This window comes from Oryctolagus cuniculus, chromosome 6, assembly GCF_051225735.1.
Source record: "Oryctolagus cuniculus isolate XC-2025 breed Fujian yellow rabbit chromosome 6, ASM5122573v1, whole genome shotgun sequence".
Taxonomy (NCBI): Eukaryota; Metazoa; Chordata; class Mammalia; order Lagomorpha; family Leporidae; genus Oryctolagus; species Oryctolagus cuniculus.
The window spans coordinates 1,463,851-1,479,551 of NC_142872.1; the positions used below are offsets into that span (position 1 = coordinate 1,463,851).

Genomic DNA, 15,701 nt, shown 5'->3' on the forward strand with positions numbered 1-15,701 from the left:
AGCCCCCTAGGCATGCAGCTGGATGGCATCCCTCTGCCCACCGAGGTTCTGTGGCCCAAGGGAGAGCTTGGCTCCAGGACTGGGTCACCGTGTCCTTCCTGCATGGCCCTCTGTGCTTGGTGACTGTGTAAGGTGGCCCTTGTCCCTAGGGGGACTGAGTCTCGGTATCAGTAAGATCAGCCCTCGGGGCTGGCGCTGTGGCACGGGTTAGGCCTCCACCTGCAGGGCTGGCATACCATGTGGGCACCTGTTCGAATGGAAGATGGCCCAGGTGGTTGGGCCCCTGCATCCACTGGATCTGGAGGAGGCTCCCGACTTCAGATCGGCTCAGCTCCGGCTATTGAGGCCACTTGGGAAGTGGATGGGGGACCTCTCTCCTTGTCTCCCTCATTCTGTCTATAATTCTCTCAAATAAATAAATAAATCTAAAAAAAAAAAAAAAGAGATCAACCCTTCGCTGATGACTAGAGTGTCCATTCAAAACACTGTCCCAAACAGGAATGCCTACATGGACCACACTGTCAGCAAAAAGATAAGCTCTTTGTGAACCACTGAAAGACCAAGGGCTTCGTTACGCTGAGCAGCCAGTCCTGACTCAATTCATGGCAAGAGCAGCAGAGACCAGCCAGAGAGGTGGCTCGATCGTCCAAGAAACGCAGCCTCAAGGAACCCCCCAGACTCATGGTTCTTGTCTTCTACCTGAGAGGGGACGTCTGCTGGCTTGAACAGGCTGGAGCATCCAGAACACACGTAGTCCACCTGGGCTCTAAGCCAGGGAGTGGGCAGAGGGCTTCTCTTAGCCAGGCCCTTCCGCCGAGACTGAGGGACACCCGATGTGGGAACAGCATGTGGTTTGACCGCTTTTGCTGGTTTCTCCAGAGCAGAGACGGCAGCTCTGTGATGGTACCAGGTCCCACGCCCAGCTCCTCTTTGTTTTCCAGCCACAGAGCAGCTGATCTGGGTGGTGTGGTGGTCCTTGCAGTCTTCTGTCTGTCCCCCTGGGAGTCAGCTCCTCTTTCCTGGGAGGAGGGTGTTGGACTGAGGGCCGCTGACCATTCCTGGCATGCCAGGAAGGTTGAGTGGGTGCCAGTCTCTCTTCTAAGCACTTGACCAGGATCAACTCAGGTGAGCTCAGAAAAGTCCAATGACCACTTTACAGATGGGGCAACTGAGGCACCAAGAGGCCAGCGACCCAGCCCAGCTGGGAGAGTTGAACCCAGTTTCCTAGAAAGAAGCAGGCTGCCCAGTTTACTGGCTGCATACATTTAGAATGCAGTAACATTTTTTTAATAGCTTGTATTTGTTTTTCATTTACGTGATAATTATCACAAACTCTGTGGCTTAAAGCAACACAGATGTGCCACTTCAGGGTCCTGGAGGCCGCCGACGCGGATCACAGGGTGGCTTCTTGGAGCTCCAACGCCAGAGCTTTCGGGGTGCTCTGGGCCGGGCCACGTGCTGCTGGCCAGGAGTGGCTGCGGCCGACTGTATCGCTAGGGCGCGAGCTCTCAGTGCACAGTGGGGTGGCCACGGGAGCTGGCCAGACCTCGGCTCTGGGATGTGCGCAGCAATGGAACGGACCGGCGGCCGTACCATGTATGGACAGCCACCGCGGAAGGCACAGGTGCCCGCCGAGCAGCCCCGGAGCAGAGCGCGCTGTGTGGGCTCGTGCAGTTACAGTGGGTCAGGAGCTGGAGCTGGAGCTCTGGCACTGGTAGAAAGACTCGGGCACGCTGTGGTGTCGGTGTTACCAGTCCATATGGACTGGGCCAGTGTAGCTACCTAAGCGGATCTACAGTCTGGTGTGTGTGGGTCGGCGCATGCTGGGGCTGGGAGAGGGGGCAGCTCCCTTCCTGAAGCTGCTCCTGGGCGCAGGAGGGTGGCTGCGTCTCCCTCGCTAGGGTTCCCTGGCAGGAGTGGCTGTTGGTGAGCATATTAGTCTGCTTTTTTATAGCCAAGAGCAGAATACCACAGACTGGGTAAGTTTTAATGCAGAGGTTTATGGTGGCTCAGAGATCCTGAGACCCCAGGACGAAGGGCTGTATTTGGTCCCAAGGTTCATGACCTGGTGAGAGATGGGGAGCACAAGTGACCAGCAGCTGGTGTGTCCTCTGTGGTCTCTCTGTTCTTACAAAGCCACCAGGATTCAGTCACTCCTGATGACCTCGGCGAATCCAACTCATGTTCCAGAGGCCACCCTCTGTTTCCACCCTCCTGCTGCCTCACAATGTGGATTAAACTTCGGCCCATGAAACTCTGGGGCCCTCATTCACATCATATCCAAGCCCAAGCAGTCATCTGGCAGCAAAAGGTGCTGGTGCCTGCTGCTGGAGACCCTACGGTCCCCAGCACATGGGTGATGCCAAAGTCCCCATATTCCTTTCTTGTTTCTAGCCATCTCCTGGCATCTCAGGCAGGCTGAACCCACCAGTGGCCTTTTCTTTGTAGATATTCTCTATTTTTTCCTCCTTTGCATTTCTGAATGGGCCTCTGGGAGTCATTATGATTAGTGGATAGCAGTCTACATTTGGTTTTATGTGAGGGCAAAGAAGGTTGTTCTATTCTGCCATCTTGTGGACATCTCTCTCCTGATGAGACTTTAAAATGAAATTCATCCAAACTAAGTTACTTAATTCTTGTGTCTACTTGGCATTATTATTATTTTTTTGTTTTTAAGGATGTTTATTTATTTGGAAGGTAGAGTTACAGAGAGGCAGAGGCAGAGAGAGAGAGAGAGAGGTGTTCAATCTGCTTGTTCACTCCCCAGATGGCCACAACAGCCAGAGCTGTGCCAATCTGAAGTCAGGAGCCAGGAGCTTCTTCCAGGTTTCCCACATGGGTACAGGGGCCCAAGGACATGGGCCATGTTCTACTGCTTTCCCAGACCATAGCAGAGAACTGGATTGGAAGTGGAGCAGCCAGGACTCGAACTGGTGCCCAAATGGGATGACGGCACTGCAAGGAGCGGCTTTACCCACTACACAACAGCGCCAGCCCCTATTATTTTTCTTCAATATTTATTGAGTCAGAGTTCCCATACATCAGTTAACTCCCTAAATGGAGGGTTGGGCAAGCCAGAGCCAGGAGCAAGGAATCTGATGCTGGTCTCTCATGAGGTTGGCAGGAATCTGCATACTTGAGCCACCATCTGCTGCCTTCTGGGATGTGTGTTAGCAGGAAGCTGGAATTAGGAGCCAGAGCTGGGTATAGAATCAAGGAACTCAGATGCAGGATATGGGTATACTAACTGGTGGCTTACCTGCTTGCTAGGTCAAAGGACTACCCCATCCATTTAGTAACATAATGAAACAGCTATTGCAAATTTTGAAAACCCATGTGTAACTTTAACAATATCAGCAAAGTGTTTTAATGTTTGTATTGCCACCTTACATATATTATTTATTATAATAAAAATCTTCTGGAGCTGGCCTTGTGGTGTATTGGGTAAAACCATGACCTGCAATGCTGTCATCCCAATATGGGTGCTGGTTCATGTACCCACTGCTCTACTTCCAATCCACTTCCTGCTAATGGCCTGGGAAAAGCAGTGGAAGATGGCCCAAATGCTTGGGCCCCTGTACCCATGTGGGAGACCCGGAAGAAACTCTTGTCTTCTGGCTTTGGCTTGGCCCAGCCCTAACTGTTGCAGCCATTTGGGGCGTGAACCAGCTGATAGAAGATCTCTCTTTCTCTCTGTGTATATCTCTCCCTCTTTCTCTGTAACTCTGCCTTTCAAATAAATAAATAAATCTTTAAAAATAGTGGCTGAAAATTAGACTACCCTGGGAGCGAGGAATTAAAATAAAAGCAAGCAAAGGCCAAAAACAAAGGGTGGTGGCGGTAGGACCAGCCTACACCCAGATCAACTGATTCCAAATTTCTGGCAGAGGGCCTGTGATGAGGATGCTAGTTTCAGGCTCTCTGATGATTCTAATGAGCAGCCAGGGGGTGATAACCAGAGAATACCGCTTTCAGACCATGGAGCTAAAGGAACTGCTTTCTACCACAGAGCAAGCCTTTGCTCAGCACAAGTCCTCTGTGTGCTCCCAGGGGTAGCACCTTCCACGGCTCACAGAAAGACACATCCAGTCAGGCCCATCTAGGAGTATTTACCAATACTCACGGACTACCCACTGCCATCCACCTCAGCTACTGCCCCTTGGCTTCTGCCCACTTCCCCATCTCCATGTCTCAAGTCATACAACTCCTGCTGCCATGTAGTGCAGGTCTTCTCAAGGTCATCCAAAGTCTCAACTTTTCCCCAAATCCATATCCTCCTATCTTGTGTCCAAAGCAATGACCCTTGGCTACTTGAGCAGCATCCTACTGTTCTTGTTGGTGCTTCATGTGTTGCTCTCTAAGCATTTTACCTGCATATGTCCTCAGTTTCTGAAGGCAAGGGCCCAGTACTGACTGATTTTCACCCTGACTGACTTTGTGTGAGGCTGGGTACACAGCTAGATCTTGCTGAGTTAATGCATGCACAACAGATACACCTATGGAGAAGTTAACAGTCATTAACAATCTACGAGTATAAACAAACAATGCAAGTTTAATTCACAAATGCAGGTGGCTGGGCCCTTGCAGGAGCTCAGTGAAGCAGCTTCCCCAGGAAGAGAACAAGGAAGATGGGAGCTGCTGGTCTGCCTCTGGCCCCATTTTTGATGGCTGATTTGCAATTCCTAGTCCCATTAGTAACTGGAAAACCCACATAAGAAGTTATCATCTCTTTGCATAGTTCTGCTCGTATGCACTTCTTCACTTTAATAGTCATGTTGCTAATACCTGTAAGAAACCATACATGAGACTTCCACTCTCTTCTTCCCTCCTTATCCTTTGCCTTTACCCAGACTGGTATGGATTAAAATATAAATGAGAGCACACTCCTGTGTGAGTGGCAAGAGTGACCTGGTTATCTCTAGCAGGGACATGAGTTGGAATGGTATTCTCCAAACACTGGGCCTCAAAATCCTCACACCCTCTCACAGCTCCTCACAGTGAATCAGATAGTGGGGGTATTTTCTAAGCTTTATGTAGATGAATGCATTTCCAGCTCCCGCCATCAGTTGGCAACCCAGCCTCTGTTTTCTAATCTTCTCTAATTCTAGGTCTGAGTTATCATTTAAGAATACCAATGGCCACGAAGAAGGCCTATTTCAGACTGTGTTTCCTTTCTACACCATCTTTCCCACAGCTGGGACTCTGCTGTTGATGCTTTCACCTCACCTCTATTGTTGTTTTAAAGCAAAGACTTGGTGTTGGGCAAATTGTGCAAAGTACAAACATGAGGATGCAAGAGGCAAATAACATGGCTGGGCACAGCAGTTACCTCCCAGTGAGGAACTTGAGGAAGGCGGAGCTCCCTCAGAAGGAAGCAGAAGGAAGTGGAAACAACCCAACCCTCACGGAACTTTGCCCACTGCACTTCAAGCTATCCCATGCTACCAGTTTTCATTCACTTCTCATTTATATCTTCAGTTAATTTAGAACTTTGTACCAGGTTTTCTTAAGTGAGCATAGTGAAGCGTTCTCCTTTGATTCCTTTGAAGAAAGCTTAAGTTCAATCATCCCCTGTCTCCAAACATTTTACGCTGAAAATGAAAATAATCCAGAGGCAGGAAAACACAAATTGCCTATGTCTTAAAAACAAACAAAAACTACTCAAAGTTTGCCGAAGATGAAGGCTAAGCAGTATGTTGAACTAACTCCCTCAAAACTATGGAGCCCATCAATAAATCCATGTATAAAGCCATAAGTCAATTACTGTGAGAAAGCAATTGGCCATATTTTCAAAGTCAGGATACTGCTCTGTCCTCATTTCTAAGCTATTTGTACAAAAGCTGGTTTCCCCTCAACTTTGCTGTGTGCCCCGTAAGGTTGTGACAGTGTCACACGCTCAGCGTCTACAAAATAGCGCCTCCTAGAAAAGTACCTGTGTTTATGATGACCAAGAATTCAAAACAGTTTATTTGATCTGCTGCACACCATTTGAATTCTACATGACATTTTCTTCCCTGTACTGCAATACAAGTTGGGCATTTAAAACCACTGGAACTGAATTCATCAACATCCTTCTCCTCTAGGTCACGCATCTGAATCTCCCAGGAGACTGTTAGGAAAACAAAAGACAGAAAGCTGAATGGCTTTTGCCGCGGGCAGGCAAACGTTCCCACCCTCTCAGAACAACTCCAGAACCAGAGCTACCCCGCCATCCTCCCCCGTTCCCGACCCCTGCACTCACAGGAACCAGGAGCTGGCGGGAATGTGGGCCGCGCACGCCGATGCCGGCTGCACGTGGGAGCGAGGGGCGGGAAGACCCCGGTCTCTCACCTGCCAGCAGGGGCCCGAGGGCCAGGCTGCAGGCCAGCAGGAGGCGGGGCGCAATGGCGACGGGGCGCATGGCCGCGCGGTCCCGACGCTCTGTGGACAGAAGCTGCTCGGCTCAGCGCGGCCGTGCGAGGGCGCGAGGCGCCGGCCCTTCGCTGTCCCCACGCGTGCTCCTCGCGAAAGACTGCTCCCACCTGGGCCGGGGAACCTCCGCCCACCGGCTCCTTTCCACAGGGCGTGAGGTGCAGGCCACGCCGGAGCCAGCAGAGCGAGCGGCCGCCCCGTCTGGTGCCACGGCTCCGCCAACCCAAACCCGCCAACCTGCCCAGAGACACTGCGCATGCGCAAATCGTGGGGGCGGGCCTCGCGGCTGGCTAGCTAGCTCCCATTGGCCGTCACTTCCGGCTCTTCCTGCTCTCTCGGAGCCTGGGCCAATGAAGTTCCGGCGGCTGCAGGCCCACGTGACGGAAGAACCTGAAGGGCTGTTTCCTGAGCTGTGAGAGCTGGGCGGGCTCGCAGGGCTTCGAAGCCCTGGCTCGCGGGTGCCGTTCCCCTCCGCCCTCGAGAGGCCGGCCTGTTCCCTGCCCGCCCTTAGCGCCTGAGGAGAGGGTGCCTGGGAAGTCCGGTGCTGGCCTCTCAGGGGTCAGTGCGCGCAGCGCGGCTGTGGGCCGCGGAGGAGCTCGTCAGGCCCACCCGGCCGGCCTGCTCAGCTGGTCCGCAGCCGCGCGGTGCCTGGGACAGACGCGTGTCGCCCGCGGGCGTCGAAGCCGGCAGGACCCCCGTGGACGGGAGTGCAGGAGTGTAGGAAGCCTTCCTGTTCCCATGGCTGCTGTGAGGCCTCGCTTCTCCGGCAGTTGTGGAAACCGTGCTCCTTTGTGGAAGCACCCTGAGTATCTATGGAAAGGTAAGTGGGAGCGGAGCGTGCGATATATTTATAGAGCAGTGTAATCGGCCCGTAAGCGGAGGGAGCTCTCGTCACAGCCTCCGCCATGGCCGAACGTGAGGACGTGATGCTGATGCCGTCAGTCAGTGACGAACACCGACGCTGCAGGATTAGACTTGCGGAGGGAGCTAAAGAAGTCGAACGTTCAAAAAACTAGGATGGCAGCTGCCAGGGGCTGGAAGGGGAGGAGACGAAGAGGAGTTGAATTCGATGGGTGCAGTTTCAGTTTTGCAAAATGAAAAACTTTTAGAACTGTAGAACACACCTAGCAAGTAGAACCAGCAGTGCTCTAAACATCCTGGAGCGCATAAGACAGCCCCTTCCCAACCGCAAGAAAGAATTACCTGGCCCAGTGTGAAGAAGGCCCACCTTGAGAAACCCTCTGTTTGCCCGGTCAACTCAAGAACACTGAGGACAAAGCTGTAGGCTGATACAGTGATGTTTCTTGGTTCGAGGAACTGTGGGGGCACCTCCCTAAAGACTTAGGACAGCATAATAATGTGACTGTATAGCGAGTGTGTGCAGACAGCCTCTGTTTGTCTCTTTAACCATCACCTTTACTCAAATGCACAGTAGAGCCCATGGCAGGGAGGGGAAACATACAGTGAGCACAGCTGAAAGCGGTCCAGGAGAGTAGAGTTAAATGGCGGCACATTTCTAAAAGGTTAGGTGGTAGATGCTTCAGTCTTGGGGAAGGTTTTGGTAGTTGTTCAGGGATTTTTTTTTTTTAGCCTTTTCTGAGTCTTCCCCATATACCCCCCATCCCCTCATTTTCTTCTTAGGAAGAAGTATCTTCTGTGCCTGAAGTTTGCAGTTCAGTGGTTTCTGGAGTTCAGCTTCCTGCATCTTTAGATCTTGGCATTCCCCATCTGTAAGAGAGCTAGGATTCCCCATGTTTCTTCTTTTCTTCTTCTTCTTCTTTTTAAAGTTTTCTGTTTTGTTTCTATTTTTTTTTTAAAAGACATTTATTTATTTGAAAGTCAGAGTTACACAGAGAGAGGAGAGGTGGGGGGAGGGGTGTCTTCCATCTGCTGGTTCACTCCCCAGATGGCTGCAATGGCTGGAGCTGCACCGATCCAAAGCCAGAATCCAGGAGCTTCTTCTGGGTCTCCCACGTGGGTACAGGGGCCCAAGGACTTGAGCCATCTTCCACTGTATTCCCAGGCCACGGCAGAGAACTGGATTGGAAGTGGAGTAGTCGGGTCTCGAACCGGTGGTCATATGGGATGCCGGTGCTTCAGGCTAGGGCGTTAACCCACTGTGCCACAATGCTGGACCGCTACTGTTTTTCCTACTTTGTATGTGATGTTTTCTGTGTGTTCTTCAATTTATGCTGATTTCGCTACAGTCTGTATGGACTGAGATTCATCATTTAAAGCTTTGTACCAAACCTCTTTCGTAATCAAAATAATTAATATTTGGCTGTATATTTCTACTCTCACCTAATGTCAAGCTGGAATGGTCCTCAGAGACGGGTAAGACGCTCAGCATCCTGTACCAACCTAAGACAGGGCTCTAGGCCAAGCTGCCAGAGTTACCAATGACAGGTAAGGACAGAGATGACTGAGGGCAACCTAAGACAGAGGCCATTCTCAAATAAAAAAAGGGGAGATGTAGGCAGCCCGTAAACAAGTCATAGACAAGTCAAGGTCAGTCTTGGCTTGTGGAATTCCTGGGATGAGACAGGCACATACTCCCATGTTGAAGGAGAATGATCAAAAAAGAACACTCTGCTAAAATTAACTATGCTATGACTGTGCTGTAGAAAGCCCGATAAGTTGCTTGCATGTGTTGTTAACGTCTGTGTTGCCTTGAGCTGTAGCTAGTTGTGTATAAAATATCACTGAGACTAGAATGAACGACCCTTGATCAGCTTTGTTGTCTTGGCTCCATTCTCTGCGCCCTTGTCCCTCTTTTCATTCCCACTCCCTCCTTCAGGTTCCGTTCGACTGGTGCAGCTGGCCCGCACAGTTAGGGATATCTTAAGGTTGTTGAAATTGATTATGGTATCTCTTTTTGGCATCTGCTTTGTGTCACTTAAGCCTTGGAGAAGTAAAAGCATGGCCTATTTTGGAGGTCCGAGGCTGCGTTCAGGGACTATCCATTCTTCCTCCCTTCTTTTTCCTCTTTCATACCCACCTAACATTCCTTCCTCTCCTCCATGTTTTCTTTTCTTTGATATTGGTTGAGACACTGCAGTGTGTCCATGCAATATCAGGCACTGTGGAATACAGTAAACTGAGAAACATAGACTCCCTGCTCTCATGAGGCTTACTGTACCATGAGAATATAGATTTAATTGAGGGACTGAGGGCTAGGAAGGAACTGGGAACATGTGGAAAGGAATCTGCTTTTGTTTGGATGTCAGATATGGCTGCCTTGTGGGGACAATACCTGAGCTTAGAAAGGGAGGATGTGTAGTACTTAAGCACAGAGGAGTGAGCAGTATCCCAGACAGAGGATCAGCTCTGGTAATGACCTGGAAGCAGGAAGGAACAGGGGAGAGAGCTATGGAGGAGTGAGATGAGGACAAGGAGGCTGAGCTCTGCTGGACTTTGTAGACAACGGAAAATATGATATGCAATAATGTAGTTGTTCTTTAATGACTAATGTATTTTTACTATGTGTGAAATGCAAGCACAAAACTACTTGCCCTCATGGAGCTTACTTTGTCATAGGGGAAGGTGGGCAGGAAGTAATTAAAGAATATGTTAGCTGATGATATATGTGAAGAGCCATGCTAAAGGGATTTATTTATTTTTCCAAAGAAACTTTTTATTTAAGAAACACAAACTTTATGCATTTCATAAGTACAACTTTAGGAATATAGTGATTCTTCCCATCCACCCACATTCCCACCCCTCCTCTTCTTCCCTTTCCCATTCCCAGTCCCATTCTCCACTAAGATTTATTTTCAATTGACTTTACACATAGAAGACCAACTCTATGCTAAGAAAAGGGTTCAACAATTTTCACCAAAAAAAGGAAAAAAGAAAAAATGCTCCGCAACAGTGGAGACAAGAGCTGTTCAAAGTCACTGCATCTTGAAGTTAATTCCACTTTTTTTTTAGAAACTTAATTAATTTTAAAGAAGCACCAAGAATGATAACATCTTTTATAAGCACAGACATAACTATAACTTATGAGACATCAGCGTTTCCTCCACTTAATACATTAAAAGAAAGTAAGTCCTTGAGAACAAGTTTTACCATTAAGGAAGCACCTAGGGAAACAAGCAATGGAGTTGGACACTTAGGCATAACTAAAACTTATGAGACAAAGAATATCTTCCACTTAATACACTGAAATGAAATAAAGCTTTGAGAACAAGTTTTACTGTTAATTCTCAAATAAAACTCTTTGAGGACACAGATCCTGCATGGGAAGTTAGTGCACAGTGACTCCTATTGTTAATTTAGCAATTACCACTCCTATGTATGATGTCAGTGATCACCCGAGGCTCTTGACATGAGCTGCCTAGGCTATGGAAGTCTTTTGAATCCACAAACTGTTAGTGTTTAGACAAGGCCATAAGCAAAGTGGAAGTTCTCTCCTCCCTTTAGAGAAAAGTACCTCCTTCTTTGATGACCATTTCTTTCCTCTGGGGTCTCACTCAGTGAGGTCCTTCATGTAGGACAGTTTTTGCCATAGTGTCTTGGCTTTCCATGCCTAAAATGCTCTCGTGGGCTTTTCAGCCAGACCAGAATGACTAAAGTGCTGATTCTGAGGTGAGGTCAGAATATTATTAGCTGGCGATATATGGTAAGAGCTATGCTAAAGGGATTTAGTGAAGGTTAAGGAGTAGGGTTGGTACATGCATTTAGATTTGTATTTAGAGATCCTTTTGGTTACTTCTTGGAAAATAAGCTGTGTATGTGTATGTGGGGGTGAGGAAAGAAAAGAGGCAGGAAGATCTGTTTGGAAATTACCACATCATCCCAGTGTAAGGAATGACTATTTAGAAATTCTTGCATCTTTTAGATAAGGAATATTTGGATCATGGTGTTAGTGGCAGTGGTTTTTTTTTTTTTTTTTTTTTGACAGGCAGAGTGGATATATAGAGAGAGACAGAGAGAAAGGTCTTCCTTTTCTGTTGGTTCACCCCCCAATGGCCGCTACGGCCAGCATGTTGTGGCCGGCACACCACGCTGATCCGAGGCCAGGAGCCAGGTGCTTCTCCTGGTCTCCCATGCGGGTGCAGGGCCCAAGGACTTGGGCCATCCTCCACTGCACTCCCAGGCCACAGCACAGAGTTGGGCTGGAAGAGGGGCAACTGGGAAAGAATCTGGTGCCCCGACTGGGACTAGAACCCAGGGTGCTGGCACCGCAGGTGGTGCTGGCCTGGTAGTGTTCTGGAGGAGTGTACCCTGTGGAAAGAAAGGTATTTGCATGGATACGACTTGGCGAGGGTTCAGCTATGGGAGGTGATGGAGACCTGTTGACTTTGTAGGACATTGACTTGGTTACCAGCTCTAGGCTTGAGTTTGAAGGTGAGGTTAGGACTTTGATTCCTGGCATGATGGATTTGAAATACTTTTGAGAGATCCAGTAGGCACACTGATGTAGTGTTGGGCACATGGTGAAAAGTTTGGAGGAGACATCTGGCTGGTCTCTCTGCATGGCTGACTTTGGTGTCAGAAGTGAACTGAAGCCATGGACTTGAATGGGATAGACCAGAGAGAATGTGGGCTGAGAAGAGAAGTGTCTAGCAGAGAAATGGGAAGACCTTCATCACTTAGTAGGAAAAAGTAGACCAGTGGTAAGATTAAAACCAGGAACATGGTGTCACTGCCAACGAGAGAAGATTTTCAAAAAGGGTAAGCTAAAAACATAACTGATACTGTTAGGATTATTTAAGAAAATATTCTTTGAAATCATCTCTTCATTCAACAAATGTTTATTAGTTAGATTTCATGTCCCAGCCATGCTTCTCAGAGCCCAGAATACAGCATTTACAAAGCAAAGCCTTGGCCCTCCTGAACAGAGTATTATAATGGAGAAAATAAATGATAAATCTATAAATGGGATTGGAGGAAACTGGATGGGGTTGGAATGCTGTCTTGGACAGGGTAATCAGTATGGTCACACTTGAGTGGTTCCTAAATGAAGTGAAGGAGAAAGCCCCCAGGCCTAGTGTCTCTGTGTTGAAGGACCCTGAAATTGCAATGTGTTTAGGAATGTTGAGCAACAGTAGCTCATTCATGGCATGACTGGAGGAGAGTGAAGAAGGAGAGGGTGCTAGGAAAGAAGATTGGGGAAGTGATCAGGGATAAAGGGCTTTTAGGGCCCTTTGGATTTTACTGTGTTGAGAAGGGAAGCTGTTGTGCATCCATTGTACCAAAATTATGAGCTACACTGCAGTGCTCAAGGGAGGGCTGAAGCTGAACTCAACTGGAGTTTCTTGATGGAGAGGAGTAAGGGTGGATTCAGGTCTTTGGGATAACTCTGAGGAAGGAGCAGGATGGTGACTGAAGGGAGGCAGGGCTACCGCTTTTACTTCTCTGCACGTGGACTTGGGGCTTGGCTTCTTGTTCAGGTCGGAAATCCTAGAACAGGATTCTGGAGTCACGGAGGATCTTCTGTCTCTGTACCCGTGCATGTGACTGAACTGAGGACTGAAGTGTTTGTTTCCAGCCTCTCTCCTGGTTTTTTAATTTTTAATTTAATTTAATTTTTTTATTTGAAAGGCAAAGAGGAGAGTGGCAGGGAGGGAGAGGGGGAGAGGGAAGAAGAAGCGAGAGATCTTCTATCCACTGGTTCATGGTCAAAGCCAGGGCTTGAAGCTCCATGGGGTCTCCTGATGGGGGCAGGGGCCTCCCCAGGTGCGTTAGTAGGGAGCTGGTTTGAAAGTAGAGAAGTCAGGGCTTGCACTGTTGCACCTGTGGGATACAGACCTAGCAAATGGCCGCTGGTGCCCTTCAGCACAGTGGCAGCCCTCCCTGTTCCCTGGTTTTAAGCCTACCCTTTGCTAGTACCTTCTTCATTGCCCCCATCACTTCCTTGTTCCTGAGGCTGTAGATGACAGGGTTAAGCATGGGCATGAGAACAGTATAGAAGACAGACACTACATCATCCTGGCCAGGTGAGTGGTAGCATGTGGGCAACATGTAGGTGTAGACAAGGGGCCCATAGAAGAGGTTGACAACTGTTAAGTGGGAGGAGCAGGTGGCCAGGGCCTTCTGATGCCCCTCTATAGAGTGCATCCAGAGCACAGCTGCCAGGATGAGGGCATAGGAGCTGGTGATGAATGGAATGGGTACCAGGAGCACTACCACCCCAGTCACAAAGAGCACCTCCTTTTAAGCCTCAGTGTCTGCACAGGCCAACATCAGCAACGAGGGCACTTCACAAAAGAAGTGGGCAATTTTCCGTGAGCCGCAGTAGGGAAATTGCAGGGTCATAGAGGTCTGGATAGAGGCATTGAGGGACCCTCCAAGCCAGGAGGCCACAACCATGAGCAGACAGACCCAGCAGCTCATGAGCACTGGGTAGCGCAGAGGGTTGCAAATGGCCACGTAGCAGTCATAGGCCATGAGGGCCAGCAGGAGGCACTCCACAGCTCCCAGGAACATGAAGAAAAACATTTGTGCCCCACAGCCCTCAAACGAGATGCTCGTCCAACTGTCATCTTGGGGACAGTGACTGAAGTAAAGAAGATGTCCAGGAAGGACAGCTGGCTGAGAAGGAAGTACATGGGCGTGTGGAGCCGGGCATCGGCCCAGATCAGGAGGACCATGGAGGTGTTGCCGGCCATGGTGAGGAGGTAGATCAACACTACCATGCCGAAGAGGAACAGGTGCATCTGACTGTTGTTAAAAAGGCTGGTCAGGACAAAGCCAGAGGCAGAGGAGTAGTTCCAGGGCTGTCTGCCCACTTCCTGCCAATCCTCACTGTGGGGAGGAAAGTGAACCGGCTCACAAAGGGCAGAAAAACAGTCACTCAGAGACAGGGATGGGCGATGGATGAAGATGCAGAAGGTCAATGGCTGGAGAGCCTGACAAGAGCAGCAGAAGTCCTCTGAGATGCTCTTGTGCATTTCTGTGGGGTCGACATTATTTTGTAATGAAAAATTACATGAAAACATGATTGCAGCAGAGCAGTGCTCAGAGGGAAATTTATAACTTCATGTGTGGGCTAGAAAGAGGAGACAGTGAAAACCAGTGACCTAAATTTCCACTTCCAAAAGCTAGAGAAATAACAGCATATTATAGTGCTCTGAGTTTTGTAAAATATGCAGTGATATTTCTGGTACTTAAATAAGCAAGTGAATGCACAAATAAAAATTAAAACCCTTGTTCTTATGCCTAATTGGAAAACTACACCCACAGACATGCAGATTATTTTGTTGAAAAGTCTTACTTCTGTGAGGGTCTAGGTGGTAGATTTCTCTCACAAATAGATGGAATCTGGAGACTGGTGCTGTGGCACAGCAGATTAAGTTGATGCTGCAATGCTGACATCCCACATCTGAGCATTGCTTTGAGTGTTGGCTGCTCCATTTCTGATCCAGCTCCATGCTGATGTGCCTGGGAAAGCAATGGAAGGTGACCCAATTACTTGGGTCCCTGACTCGTATGTAGGAGACAGGATAGAATCCTGGGCTCTTAGCTTCTGCTTAACCCAGTCCCAGTTATTGTGGCCATTTAGGGAGTGAACCAGCATATAGAACATCTCGTTCTCTGTCTTTCTCTCTCTCTGTCACTTCACTTTGCCTTTATAATGAATACAATACATCTTAGAAAAATAGTTGGAACCATTGGTCTGGCCAGCAGGTGAATTTTTCCAGCTGGAAGACTTGTGCTGTGCACTTTCCTCTTGTTGCCTTGGTTCTCTGGAGTCTCAGCCTTGCACTTCTGTGCTCAGGTGCAGAAACTTGCCCTCTGAAAGTGTGCCTTGCATGTGCAATCTGATGGATCCCATACCAACTGCACCTTCCTGCCTCCTTTCCCCCTGTGTTTTAACTTAAAAAAACTTTCCAGAAATGACCATGATATTTTTACATGTTAAAGGAGCATAGTATAAATCTATACATGTATCAGTGTGCAACGTTTGAATAAAGGTAGCTAGTATTTTCCATTCCTTGAACGTTTATCATTTCTAGGCCTTGTTTTATTAGGTTCCTGCCATCTGAGACACTACCCCTGCCCTCAGTCACCCCATATAGCCCAGAACCTGCCAACGTCGTCACACTGTCCTCACTCCTCCCTTCCTTACTGTGAAAACCACAGAACAGGCTTTTGCCTGCCACGTCTCCACTCTTCTGCCTCCTGACTGCCCCTCCTGCTTTCCCATGCAGCCTGTGTGGCATGCCATGCTGCTTCCTCTTAGGGGCCCTGACTGACAAACCATCTCTCTGTGGCATTGTCTTCTGAGTTGCTGCCCTCACCATATCTGAATGAAGGCAAAATCCCAGGTTCATTTTAAAATATTT

General features: G+C 48.8%; 1 protein-coding gene and 1 pseudogene across 1 annotated transcript in view; one reads left to right on the forward strand and one right to left on the reverse strand.

The window, feature by feature from the left end:
* The first annotated feature begins 6,245 nt into the window (after window positions 1–6,245).
* LOC149125898 (olfactory receptor 2T27-like) overlaps window positions 6,246–15,701 on the forward strand; it is a 31,022-nt gene continuing 21,566 nt past the window's right edge. Inside the window, exon 1 of the mRNA XM_089335564.1 lies at window positions 6,246–7,231. Within this exon, the coding sequence (XP_089191690.1) occupies window positions 7,224–7,231 (8 nt within the window). The 5' untranslated portion in view covers window positions 6,246–7,223. The remainder of the gene's footprint in view (window positions 7,232–15,701) is intronic.
* On the reverse strand, window positions 12,982–14,989 carry LOC149125899 (olfactory receptor 2T27-like; annotated as a pseudogene).